The sequence below is a fragment of the Cloeon dipterum genome, chromosome 2 (assembly GCF_949628265.1).
Source record: "Cloeon dipterum chromosome 2, ieCloDipt1.1, whole genome shotgun sequence".
In the NCBI taxonomy this organism is placed as follows: Eukaryota; Metazoa; Arthropoda; class Insecta; order Ephemeroptera; family Baetidae; genus Cloeon; species Cloeon dipterum.
The window spans coordinates 8,165,728-8,178,926 of record NC_088787.1 but is presented as its reverse complement, the minus strand read 5'-3'; the positions used below and the strand labels follow the sequence as shown (position 1 = coordinate 8,178,926).

The 13,199-nt window shown below is 38.1% G+C and overlaps 1 protein-coding gene across 1 annotated transcript; it reads right to left on the bottom strand.

Moving 5' to 3' along the window:
- Positions 1-4,644: 4,644 nt before the first annotated feature.
- LOC135937822 (sodium-dependent neutral amino acid transporter B(0)AT3) lies at positions 4,645-13,136 on the bottom strand. The gene is made up of 11 exons (XM_065481077.1): positions 13,021-13,136; positions 12,015-12,329; positions 10,508-10,703; positions 9,931-10,154; positions 9,476-9,559; positions 8,329-8,490; positions 8,067-8,177; positions 7,135-7,476; positions 6,643-6,844; positions 6,429-6,588; positions 4,645-5,692 (listed from the first exon to the last, which is right to left on the bottom strand). Exons 2-11 carry the CDS (start codon positions 12,207-12,209, stop codon positions 5,227-5,229), a joined length of 2,142 nt encoding a protein of 713 aa, XP_065337149.1. The 5' UTR covers positions 12,210-12,329; positions 13,021-13,136; the 3' UTR covers positions 4,645-5,226.
- Positions 13,137-13,199: the final 63 nt, after the last annotated feature.

Here is a 13,199-nt window from a genome sequence, read left to right as displayed (position 1 = left end):
CCGATTTCAAAACCGTTTCTGGAAAGCAACAAGTGCCGTGGAGAGTGGAAAATCAAAATAAATAATAAGGAAATCTCCATCACATCATAAACAGTTTTGACAATATTAAAAATAACAATAGTTCCATTAAGATAAAAACTATCAAATCACGTATAGCGGATTATTGTAATCACAAAAATATGAAATCGATTTCCCCTAGTTCCCCGCTTTAATATCTTTTTATTATTTCTAGAAAATTAACTCAGTCTCCCTGACATTTCAGACAGCTCGATGATAAACGAGAGAGATTGAACTCGCATAAACAAAAATATTATAAATATAAGCAATGCAACAAGCGACCCTGATCGTGCGCGGAAACCTGTTGGGCGGGCTAGTCTCTCTCTCTCTCTCTTTCTGGCTCGCTCTCCCGCTGACCTGCCCCTTTCTCGCCTCCGCCGTTCCCTCCGGGGGGCGTCCGTCCCTTTCATTGGGATTAATTTCGAGTGCGTGGTGACGCCGAGTTTGTAGCTAGGCTTTGTAGTAGTATATAGCAAGGTGCCTGCCGGACGTGCGCTGTGCTGGCGCCGCACGAAAAAAAAGAACACAACATCGTGTTGCCCGCAGCACTACACAACTCACACACTATAATCTCACGTGCATTCTACGCGGTTTCAAACTAGTTTAAATACCCAAGGGGTTTCTTTGCCAACCAAAAAGGTGTGTGTGTTTGCTCCGCGTGAACTAGTTATAATAGAGCTGTGATGGGATTTAAAGGTGATAAACTATAGCTGCCTCTTTAATTGGCTGGAATATATATTTTTTTAATTTGGTCAGATTTATGTTTTTGTTTTTATATATGTTTCAAAATATTTTGGTGATAAAAAATAGGCAGTAAAATCCAGAATTTTTTGTGTATGGCTTCAGGATAAATGTTGACAGTTTTAGATCGAGACCGTTTACGAGATTTTTGATCATTTCATCAAAATAATTGCAATTTCTTTGACGTTTTCCTCATTAAATTTATCGATCAATCCAAGAGTAGAAAATATTATTACTAAAAAGACCAAAAACGCATTTAAATATTGAGTTTTTAATTTTTGTTGTTCATTCATATATATATTTTTCATTCACAGAAAAGGCGCTCTATGAGTTGCTTTTATTTTCTTTGAATGAACCTTTCGACCTTCCTGAATGAATCTAGTCAAACGATCCGGCACGTTTTTAGTGACTATTAATCAGCAAATTTTATTTTTTAACAGTTTTAGTTGAAGATACAATTAAAATTAATTTTTGAGACAGTTTAGCAAGATAATTTAACTAAAAATTATAACATTGGTTGGCTTCTTACATTTAAAATTTATTTTCAAAGCAAACAAGAGGTGAAAAATCACACTGTGCTACATGAGAAAATTATGTTTTTTGTTAATGAATCAAAGTCAACAAGTTAAAATAATCCTGAAACTCTTAAGTACAGAAACGACATTCAAATAATAATTTATTTCATCAAAATTTTGTGTTTTCAATTGCTCCTGTTCTACATTTTGTGAATGAATTTATTAAACGCAATCGTGCGTGTGACAGTAATCCTTAATCCTACAATCAATTTGGGTTCTACGTTAATAAATGTGTATTTAAATTGTAAAATATCTAAGGAACACGATTTCATACAAAATTGAGCCATTTTGTTGTTTCGTCGAATTAAATAAAATACCTGGACAGTTTTTATCAGCTCATAATTTCTTCAGATTGACACGAGGCATGAGATGGAAAAACTTTAAAAATTCAAACCTTAAGAAAATTCCGTTCATTGCCTTGTTGTTTACCCAAAATTACTGTAAACACACGTGTCTAAATATATTTTAAAATTCGTCTCCTCTATATAATATGAGAACATTTATTTTTTTCTCTCCACAAGCAGCTTTTTAATATATCTGCTCCTTTTGTCTCGCCAACACAAACACACAACCATCCCTTGTTAAGACGCACAACAGGGGTGCAGGGGGAGAGAAAGGGAAATTCGTGAATCAGAAAATAAATCCAGGTGCATAGATTAGACGAGTGTGCTGTCTTTCACAATACCGAATGCGTTGACAACACACAGGGACGCGCTTAGTATGATAATTGTTGTTGGAAATTTTCCACTCCAGCTGCATTTCGGAATGGGTGTCCATTGCGAAAACGGCAAAAAGGCGTGAAATTGCTTTTGTCTCCGACCTTCTTCTGATAAATATGACGCGTTTTATGAAAGAAAATAAATAAATAAATTAATAAACAACCACAGTCAATGGCCTGGTCTATATTTTCATTTTCCTTTGAAAAGTAAATTATATTGGCTTTGAATTCTTGATTTCCTTGATAATTTCGCGCTTGAATTAATTTAATTAATTGTTTCCTGACAGTATTTTACTTTTACTCCCAAAAATAAACTAAATACCCTAAATCTCCTGCTGGCGTTCAATTTTTTTCTATCTTATATCAATACGAAACGCTCTTGAAGTCTTTGAAGAGCGTGTAAAACGCAATCTAGTATTTACAGCACCGCAATTATTGTTAATTAAATGTCTTGTCAGCAATTTTAGAAACTGCTGTGGCCGAAAAGTAATTTCCTATATTTGACGAAAAGGTCACGCGTGTTCAAGTTCAGGTCCAATTTGACAGACAGCCGGGTGGAGGAGATATAATTAGGACGAGTGGGCTTGCAGCACCTGCGCCGACATTCCCCCAAGGTCGTGCAGAATTATTATATTACGACTCGCTCCCGTTGTAGACTTGCAAATTCTTCGGCCCAAAATCGTGAAGCGAGAAATCCGCCTTCCCGCGGAGATTAGATTTGAATTCGTGTCAGCGCTGAAGAGCCGCCGCGTATATGTGTGCGAAATCCCAATATAATCTAATCGAAGTCTGTCATCGAGAAATGAAACAGTTGACACAATTTCGCTTATGGTTTATTTTTTGGATTTCAACAACAACGTGTTTCGATAACATTGCTCTATGAAACTCGGTCTCCTGTGAGAATTTGTTACAATACAACAGCTATATAACGCAATCAACACGGAACAGATTTTTATTTATTTGTTTTAGTTATTGTACATTCACGAGTTACATTTCAGCCTTCAGAAATCAACGCACACACAGTAATTGAAGTTGCAAAAGCTGCACACCAACAAATACATTTAATAATATTTACATAATTATTCACACTGCTTTCGGGGGAAACTAATTATTGTGAGGAATCGCGAGAGAGTGATCGACATAGCGAAGGAAGGTTGGGATATTATAATTTATTCTCAAATCCGCTGTGGCATTCGTTTTATAATTTTTTTTCGCTTCACGCCGGCCGGCCGGCCTTTCGTCGTCGTCGTATAGTAGACGTCGTGATGCCTGCAAGTCATTGCTTTTTGTGTACTTTTTGTCAGAGCCGCACACTCTGCTGCTTTTTGTGCCCCTCAGCGGAATGAATGCCGATGGAAACTACGCAGTTTGCTTCTCGCGCCGGTCTCGATTATTGCAGGTCAACTCGGGGGCAAAAAAGTGCGAAAAGCAATCGTGTCTAGTTCATTTCTAGATACACACTACAAAATATATAGCATTTTTCCGCAGTACTATTTATTTCTATGGAACACATTTGTTATATGTTTGTTTTTATTGTATTCATCACGGTTATAGCGAGTTTCCACCCCTTTTTTACGCGCCTGCAGTGAAATTATTGTTTATTGTCGCGCACAAAATCAGTCTGACGTTAAATGTAAATAATTCAACAGCCTTATCGGTATAAATCAAAATGAATTTTTCCTGATCATACGAACTTCATAATTCAACAATTTGCCAATTTTGAAACAATCCATCTTCTTTGATACCAACATCCACATAAAATTTCTATACTGCATCGCAGCAAAGTGATATTTTTACTATACAATTATTGAATGTATTTACACGTACTATGTAACAATTATTGTTGCCTTTGCGTTGCCTTCTTTTATTTAGTTTAGTTTATTGTCCTTTAATCAACAAGATTCAGCAGTGGAAGAAACGAGATCGAAGGATGTACACGTAGCTCGACTTTGGCGATTAAAATTGTCTTAAAACTGAATATAGATAGGTGAGATGGCAGTCAAGTTGTACACATTTTCAAAAATTAAGTCTCAATAAGCAAAACCGTATCCATGTATACATATAGTGTGTGTGTATATAATATTATATATTATTGTTCTGCAATTACGTTCTCGACAACTATAGGCAGCAGTCAGGCTGAGCGCCGGATAAGCGTGGCCATGCTCAGATCAGAATTTTCTGTTCTTGTATGTGAATTTGATAAAAGGGACCGATGAACGAACCAAAATATGTATATAGTGTTGGATCGTTTTAGTGATATGTCCGCTTTCCAGTGAATGAGTATGTTGGTTCTATTAATGATTAGACTTGGGAAATGTAGACTGGTTAAAATTACATCTGATTAAAAGTCGAATTTCTATTAGTTTGGATTCTTTTCTCGATTATAACCAATCAAGCTTGGTATCATTTTCGTTTCTGCAAAGATTTTTAAAATGACGACAGTAATATTTCCAAAATTAAACAAAATTATTAAATTTTGGACATAAGGTCAGTCAATTTTGGTAATTAATCTATCCTGATACACAGAGAATGGCGTCTGAAAGCGTTTATTCGATCAGAAACCACCACTTTAAGGACAAATGACGTAAAATAAAATATTATTTAATTTTTTTACTTAGAATGTATCAGCAAATCAAATTGTCATTGGAATTTTTGGAATTGTCTATGATGTACATTGCTGATTGAAAACAGCATAGACAAAGGAAAATCGAACAATCAGCCCAAAATCAATTAAAATCGACATATTTTCCACCCTGAGCAGCAACGACGTCACAATGTACTAGCTGCGCTCTTTGTCCAGCAATCTCAAAGGCCAAAAAATACAAAACTACTCTCATTTTCAGAGGTGTTTGCTCCAAATAAAATTTATATTTTAATACCTACAATGTCCTTTAAAATGGCGTCTTCAATAGTCCGGCAAATCAAGTTTTTTTCGCGTTTTTTGTTCCCCTTATTACTTTTTTAAATGCTGGGTCCTAAAGAAAATGGCGTCTGAAAGCGTCTAGCCAATCAGAAACCAAATTTGAACGCTTAAATATTTATATTTCTCGTCCTAATTAACAAATGATGATTTCCCGCCAAAATAAAATCCCAAGCCTACTTCTGTAACGGCGCGGTGACAATTCTCACAGCTTACTAGTCATCATCCTCCTCCTCCTCTTGCTCATAGTTGCCACCGGTGGGGCAGCAGATGCCCTCGGAGCCATCGTCCCTGAAACCGAAGAGAAATTTCTCGGTCGGCGTGGCTTCGTGGTGGGTGAGTCCGTGGAACTCTGCCAGCTCAGAGCCAGGGAACCAGGCCTTCTCCTCGTCCTCGATGATGATGATGCCGAACGCCCTGCAGACGGCCACCACCGGAATCCACAGCACCGACATCAGGATCAGCGTGAAGATTAGCACGAGCGCCCACGTGGGCCAGTTGCGCCGCTCGGAAGTTCCCTCCGAGGACACCCACGCGTCGTAGCCGCTGCCGTCCATCGCGATCTGCACGAATGTCGCCACCATGATTGATATCATGGCCAAAGGCGACAGGTACTTCCAGCAGATCAGCCAGTACAGGCCTGGCCGGTGACCCGTCATCTTTTCTATGTCGTCCGCGAATCTATCAGGAAGAAATTGCAACACATATTGAAATGAGATATAGTTGAAGTTCTGATTCAGATTAAATCAACAAATTTCGCGCCAGCTATCAGTCTTTACTATATGATAATCAGTTGGGAAAATTTTCGTTTGGTTTAAGACCATCTTTGACAAAGATTCTGAGCACACCAATCGATTCTTGAGGGTCGAATTAGGTAGAGTGGATATTTTTGCGAACTTTTTTCCCGCCAAAACAATATGAACGTATATGCGAGAGCTGCGCATGCGTGAGAGCTGGCTGGATTTAACAAAGAAGTCATTCGTAATGATGGTCTCTCTGCAAGTGCTCAAATCAGCCCTGACGCATGCGCAGTTCTCGCATATACGTTCATATTGTTTTGGCGGGAAAAATATTTCGCACGTCGCGCTGGACTTTATGGTCGGAAAAAATATCCACTTTACCAATTTCGACCCTCAAGAATCGATTGGTATGCTCAGAAACTTCGTCAAAGACGGTCTTTGTTAATGGGGCAAATTTTTCAATCAAATGCTCGCTATAATTAACATAGTCAACAAAGGAAAAACTGAAAAACATCAAACAATTGCGAGTACTCTATCGGATTTTGAGATTTTCTAATCTCTATCGTCTTTATCCTGAAGCACTTGTGGTTGGATTTTACCTTTTTTTAAATTAAAAAATATAAACTAACGATGCATACCTTCCCCCCTCAAATAAAAGAGAAGAATTTGAAGCTCACCTTCGCAATCCGTAGACGTAGGATACGCCGATGCACTCGCAAAACGCGATGATCAGCAGGGGAAAGTTTCCGCTGAAGTTGTCGAATAGGACGAACACATAGCTACCAGCGCTATGAGCGAATCCCATCGAAATCAGACAGCAAACCAGGCAGATACTCCCTGAAGAGCAAATTTCAACGATCATAAGAAAAAAAAACAATAAAATTTCCTTACCTGTCAGGATCTCCTTGCGCAGGTTGGGAAACAGCTTCATGTCCACGATGGAGGTGACGACGCCTTCCAGGGTGCCGAACTGAGAGTCGATGCCCAGGGTGAACAACATCAGGAAAAAGAGGACGGCCCAGAATTGGGCTCCGGGAAACTGGTTGATCGCCTCCGTGAAAATTATGAACGCGAGGCCTGTGCCGGATGCGGTCTGGAAAATTGATTACCAACGAAGTGTGTTCATTAAAATTGAAAAAGATCGGGAAATTTAACGTGTCCTTGCTAAAGAAAATAAATTTAGAAATTTTAAGAGGTAAATATGCTCGAAATCAAGAATTTTACGGATTTTTAAATTAATTTCCAGCATAAAATCATCAAAATTTTGGACAGCTGATCACATTTTCAATTATGATTTTCTTAAAACAATTTTTTTATCTCCAGAATTTTGCTAAAAAAGAATAAATCATCCCTATTTTTATTCATTTTCAAATAGTCTCTCACATTGTCCAGTTCCTTCTGGAGGTCGCATTCAGGCGTTTGGAAGTTAGCGAGCGCATACGAAGTGCCGTTGCTCATGGCGGACAGAATGGTTGCGTTTCGCTCCTCGAGACACTTGTCGAAGGCCATGTGTGCCTTGAAGCCGATAATCGAGAAGACGACGATGCCGGCAAACATGGAGGTGAAACAATTGGTCAGCGACACCAGAATCGCGTCCCGGTAGCAGTTGTTGTTCACCGGGTTGTACGATGAGAAGGCGATTAATCCGCCAAATGCCAGACCCAGTGAGAAAAATATCTGGGTGCCCGCTTCCAGCCATACAACTGGATCGGTCAGCTGCCACCACTGAAAATAGCAAGCGAGATTTATATTACCGGAAAAAATCAGTTTTTAATAGCGTAAAAGAGGGCATTTATTTTATTGATTGGTCATAGAGCAGAAAAAATTGCTTTGTATGGCAAATGTAGTCCAAATTGATTTTTTTTAATGAAGCAGTCTATTTATTCTGTTTGTAAAGGATTAAAAATCTGTAAATTTGCTTGATAATATTAAATTTAAGTTGTTTGTGTTTATAATTACTTAGATTTTGATATAAAATTAAAAATCATATTTCTTTTTCAAGTAATTTGAAAAAAATATGTGTATATTAAATCAAATTATCTAATATTTTGTATTGAATAAACTTTAAAATTTTTAATCTAACTATGTTTTGTCAAAAATTGTAATTAAAATATTTTTCTAAATATATAAACACTTAATTATTGTCAATCAATGTATATATAAAATCCTTAGCTTTTGCTCTTATTGACCGTAAAAATATCATTAAAAGTTTTGTAAGCATTTCTGAAAATATCCATGAATTAAATGAGTGAGTTTTAGACCTTTAGTATCCTTTTTCCAAAAGAGAGTGAAATTAATTGAGAAAAGAAGCGTACCTTTGGCTTAAAAAGATGCATCAGGCCGTCCGACATGCCTTTTAGCGTGACTCCGCGAAAGAAGAAGATGATTAGCACGATATATGGAAACGTTGCCGTCACGTACACGACCTGCGAACAAATTCGACATCAAATAAAAGCTTTCGCACCTGTTTTAGCGTGCGCAACAAATTTGAGGATCATGTTACTGCTTAGCAAACGGGAGTAATTGTTCGCGCGGCGCCGCGTTATTCGCGTTTGCACGCTAAACACTCGCGCTCACCTTTCCCGAAGACGCGATCCCTTTGATCATGCACATGTAGACCAGAATCCAGGCGATCACCAGAGCGAATACGATTTTGTAGTTGAAGTGTTCCGGCGAGTTGATGTCGTCCGACACCTGCAGCGTCGTCCTGTACCAGAAATACTGCGTCGGACTGCTCTTCTAAAATAAGAAATTTGAAAACTTGACAAATTGGAGACGTAGCTGGGTTGGGAATTTTAGATAATGATCTGATTTACTTTAAGATGCCATTTAAGAGATGTTTTAAACTGTCCTCGGGACAAATTGCTTTGAGAAGCCTGACAAACACCTAAAAATTGCGTTGTGTTTGAGATTTTAACTCTTTTTTTCGACGGTTTAACTAGTTCGAGATGGGCGACACCCTGATAGCGAATAACTCGTGAAAATTCCTCATCTTAATAGCCTCATTGGGGAAAACCCAGAAAAATTCCGCAGCTCTCATGTTACTGGCCCAAACCATTGAGATCCATTTGATTTTGATCTGCTAAGAGCTCTTTTTTAAGTCAGAAACAGTGTACGAAAATCGCTACTTCGTGCATATATGTGAACTATTAGCAAAGGAAAGTTACTAAGAAATATGAGCAAACACAGCCTGATAGTGTCAAAACCCTCCCGAATTTTCATCAATATGAGCACAAAACCCAAATTAGTTATAACAAAACAACTCTAAAGCTCTTTTTTAGTAAGATTTAAATTAGATCAATTTTACATATTTAGAAATTTAGCTCATGATTTTGCAACGTTTCATTTTTTAAATTTCTTTTTATCTTCTCCGAAAGATTTAAAACCTTTCCAAAACTCTCACTCACGGAGCAGAAAAATGTTTTAAACAGAATTGAAAGCTTTTAATTTTAACAGATAAATTTTTCGAAGTGATTTTTAAAGAAAATACGAGTAATTTTTGCAAAAAATTGTTCTCTTGAATCAATTTAAACAATTTAGGAGGCATAGTGGTCCAAATTATCTGGTTTACGCCTACTTCTGGATGTCATGCTCTTTAAATTTTAAGAAAATTCTAAAAATGTTGTGCAGTTACCTACTCAAGTGCTAAGTTTCCTACTTATTTATTAACAGTCAATTTTCAGAGGCTGTCGTCTTAGTGCATGCGTGCAAATTTGGTACTTACCGCGCACTCAGGCTCCATTTCGTAGGAGCCGTTCGAGTAGTACTTGTTGGGACACTCGGCCCACGGCAGCTGGGCCTGGAAACTCTAAACAAGGAGGAAAAAAGCTCAAACCTTGAAGTTTTTAAATTTGAAATCCATGATTAGAAAAATAATCGAGTTTATGTCTGTTTCATTTACATAGGTCAGATTAAATTATATTAAAATTAATAAATTTCAAAGTTTCTGGTAGAAATAATTTGCAATTCTGTATTATAAAAATCAACAACTCAGAAAAATTGTTTCTAAATTTTACTTTCAATTTGAACTGATATTTTTATCGGATAAAACATAAATTTATGTATTACAAAACAATGAAGTAAACAATCATGTTTAATTGAGGTTTACTGCAGTAAAAGCTTTCAGCACTTTTCTTGACCAACAGCAAGAGCCTCGTCTTTTTTATTTTTATGTTGTACCTGGACGAAGTAGAAGAGACACCAGGCGATGATGGTGTTGTAGTAAAGCGCGACGTTGAAAGAGACGACGGCGCTGCTGATGCCGATGCCGGCCAGGTACGGCGACACCTGGCTCCAGACACCGATGGCGCCCTTCCGCAGCCGCTGTCCGATCGCCAGCTCCAGGTAGAAAATAGGCATCCCTTCGATCAGCAGCATGATGAAGTAGGGGATGAGAAAAGCGCCTGAAACAATTCAAAATTGATACGGCATTTAAAATGTATGCCATTCATATTAATAATTAACTATTCAATTTATATAAAAAAAAACAACGCATAAAGATACCGTCAATTTTGACAATACTTTAATTGGTCACAGAATCAGCTAAATTTCTAAATTATTTGCTCAAACAAGAGAATTTGACTAATTATATTTAATTAAAAACTAAATTATTTTTATTACTTTTAAGTAAAGATACAAAAAATTCATAATAAGTAATTTTCCTAAATTATTATTAATTTAAACACATTGTTTTAATTAAAACAATAATAATATATAGGATTTGAGGAATTAATTTGCACTTTTAATTAATGCACACCTCCGCCGTTCTTCTGTGCGAGGTAAGGGAAGCGCCAGACGTTGCCGAGGCCGACGGCGTAGCCCACCGTGGCCAGCAGAAACGTCAGTTTGCTGTCCCACGACTCTCGTTCCTCGCCTTCGCCACCGCTCTCTGGGCAAAAGGTCTTCTTCTCGTCCTTGCCCTCGATCGCGTCCCGCACGTCTTTCACCGTCGCCTGAAAATCACGAAATAAAAATAAATCAAATTTGGAGAGATGCAAATAATAATAATTTATTCGATCGTATAGGGAAAAAAGAAAAAAGCGCGAACTCAATAGTGTGGGGAAACGGCGGGCCTTTGATCTGTTAGCCTCGGATGCACTTGAGCTCCTGTTCAAACATACATTTGTGTGCACGTTGCCCGAGAGAGCTCCGGCAAGGTTGAAAGCTTCCGATTGAACACAAATACAGCCTTTCTCTTGGTCCTACTGATCGAATCAAAACCACACGCTAACCCGCTTCAATAGACATCACTGAATATTTTTGCACGTTTCTCTGAATAAAAAGAAACGTGAGATTTTCACCTCTCTATAAAAAGAAGCAAATCAAGCAAGGAAATGTGTTTATAAATGCAAATCAGAGACTTGTTTTCCATCCAAAATTTGTTGATTTTTATTTTTGCATTTTCAAAATATTAAACTACTAAAAATGCCGCAAACTTTATACCATTAGAAAACTGAGCTTTGAACTTTAAATCTATCTTTTCTCTCTTTAAAAAAATAATAGAGTTAGTCGTTGGTTTTATTTTTAAGAGTTTTATAATTAAAATTTATTTTGGAATTATAATTATTGCTTTTGAATAGCTTGAACTAGAATAAAAAATATTTTTTTTCGGGTTAGATGTTTTAATTCAACAACCATTATAAAAATCCCAGAACTCAATCCATCGTTGCTAAAAGAGAAAGAACATTAATAGGTCTGTAATCTGACTATAGCAACTCGTGATTTATATAACCATCTATAAAACACCTTTCGAAAGAGTTCGAGTTTTATAACATTAATGAGCAACGATTCTGCTCTCACAACCTCAGACAAAACATACAACTTTCCGAAATTAAAATTGAAACAGTGAATAAAATCATTCACAGCCTTGAGTTAATTGTGTTTTGCGTGCATTACGGATTAAACTTTTAATGATAAGATGTTTTTCTTGGAATTCGAAAAGATATTTTCATCGACTGCTCTGATTTTATAAAAGGGGAAAATTCCAGCACGTGTCTGAGAGACAAAAAATAACCCGAGTGAAAGACCACTGACTTATTTTTTCCACTTAACATACATTTTCTAGCTCAAGAGGGTTGAATTGGTTCAAACTGCTGTTTATTTTTCCAGGCTCGACACAATAAATATTCAACTTTATTTCAACCCTTTTGAAAAAGTTTGATCTTTAAATTTGTGTTCTATAAATTTGGTTTCCCCAGTCTTTGGACAGTCCTATTTTATTAATTAAAATTACGAAGAGTCCAAAAAGTTTGTGCAAAAAATACCTCTGTGACGGAAGCCAGCGTGTTGGGGCTGGTGTCCTCGAAGGCGGCGTTGGTGGTGCCGTAATTGACCGCGTTGCCTGTCTGCTGACGCACGAGTCTGCCTCTCATGTCCTTGAGCTCCACCCTGTCGAGCGACCTTTGAGGGTTGAGGTCGCGCGAACTCTGCCTTCGCACCAGATGCGCCACATTCGCCATTTTTTTTTTATCAAATTCGAATATCAGCAAAAACTAAAAATAAAAAGTGATTTGCTCGAGGCCGGCGGCGGTGGTCAATCCCTTCTTCAACCTGATTTACTTCTGCCCTCTCATTTCGCACTGAAACGAGCAAACACGAAAAATCCTGTTTCAATTTGCATATTTTTTTTTTTTATTGCCTTTGATACATGCACATGCGGGCTAGTTGTCAAAGGCTCGTCGTGTACTCCGACCAGAATCGATTAGCTTTTGTGGACACTGCTTGATTGTAAAGTGTTTTACGTGTAGATGTCGAGCAAGCAGGAAAAATGCTCGTCGACGCCGGCGGATGAAGAATGCAGCACGTTAATCCGCGTTCCTCTCTCCACGGGGTTGGAAGTAAAAATAAAAAATAAAATACTGAGAGTGCGAGCGATGAAGTGAAGGAAAAGAGAGAAGTTCGTGACGCGAGTGCAGAAAAAGCAAAGAAATGTGTACATATATAACGCAGGCGAAAATTGTAATCTGCGGGGCGGCGTAATGTGCCTCTGCCTCCTTCATTGTAACACAAAACAAAATCGATCTCGCCTCGCCGCCTGACCTTTTCGGCCGGAAGCAAGACGGCGTGACGACTTTTTAACGCCGAGCAGAAATTTTGAAAACATGAATAAATAAAAATGTCGCACTCATAATCAGATAATTATTAATTTAAAGAATCCCTGCCATTGAATTAAATCAATTATATAATTTACTGAAAAAAATCAACACTTTACTGCTGTCATCCTATAATCGACCTTGGATCAGGGTACACTCAGGGTGCGTGGGGGTGTACCTGAGAGCGGTGTGAAGCAGCGTGCTGGCGTGAAGAAGGGCCGGCCGAGCCGAGCAGAGGAGCGAGAGTGCCGACCGAGGTGCTGCCGCGCAATCAATAACGGGGTTGAAGCTGCTGCCTCCGCCTCCACCGCCGCCACCCCCGCGCCGCCCCCACGAGCACCTGTTCGATCATGCGCC

Coding starts and splice junctions, on each gene's coding strand:
- LOC135937822 (XM_065481077.1), bottom strand. CDS start 12,209: ATGGCGAATGTGGCGCATCTGGTGCGAAGGCAGAGTTCGCGCGACCTC. Junction 10,155..10,507: donor CGCACAGAAGAACGGCGGAG/GTGTGCATTAAT, acceptor GAATTGTTTCAG/GCGCTTTTCTCATCCCCTAC. Junction 5,693..6,428: donor TACGTCTACGGATTGCGAAG/GTGAGCTTCAAA, acceptor TCTTCCTGATAG/ATTCGCGGACGACATAGAAA.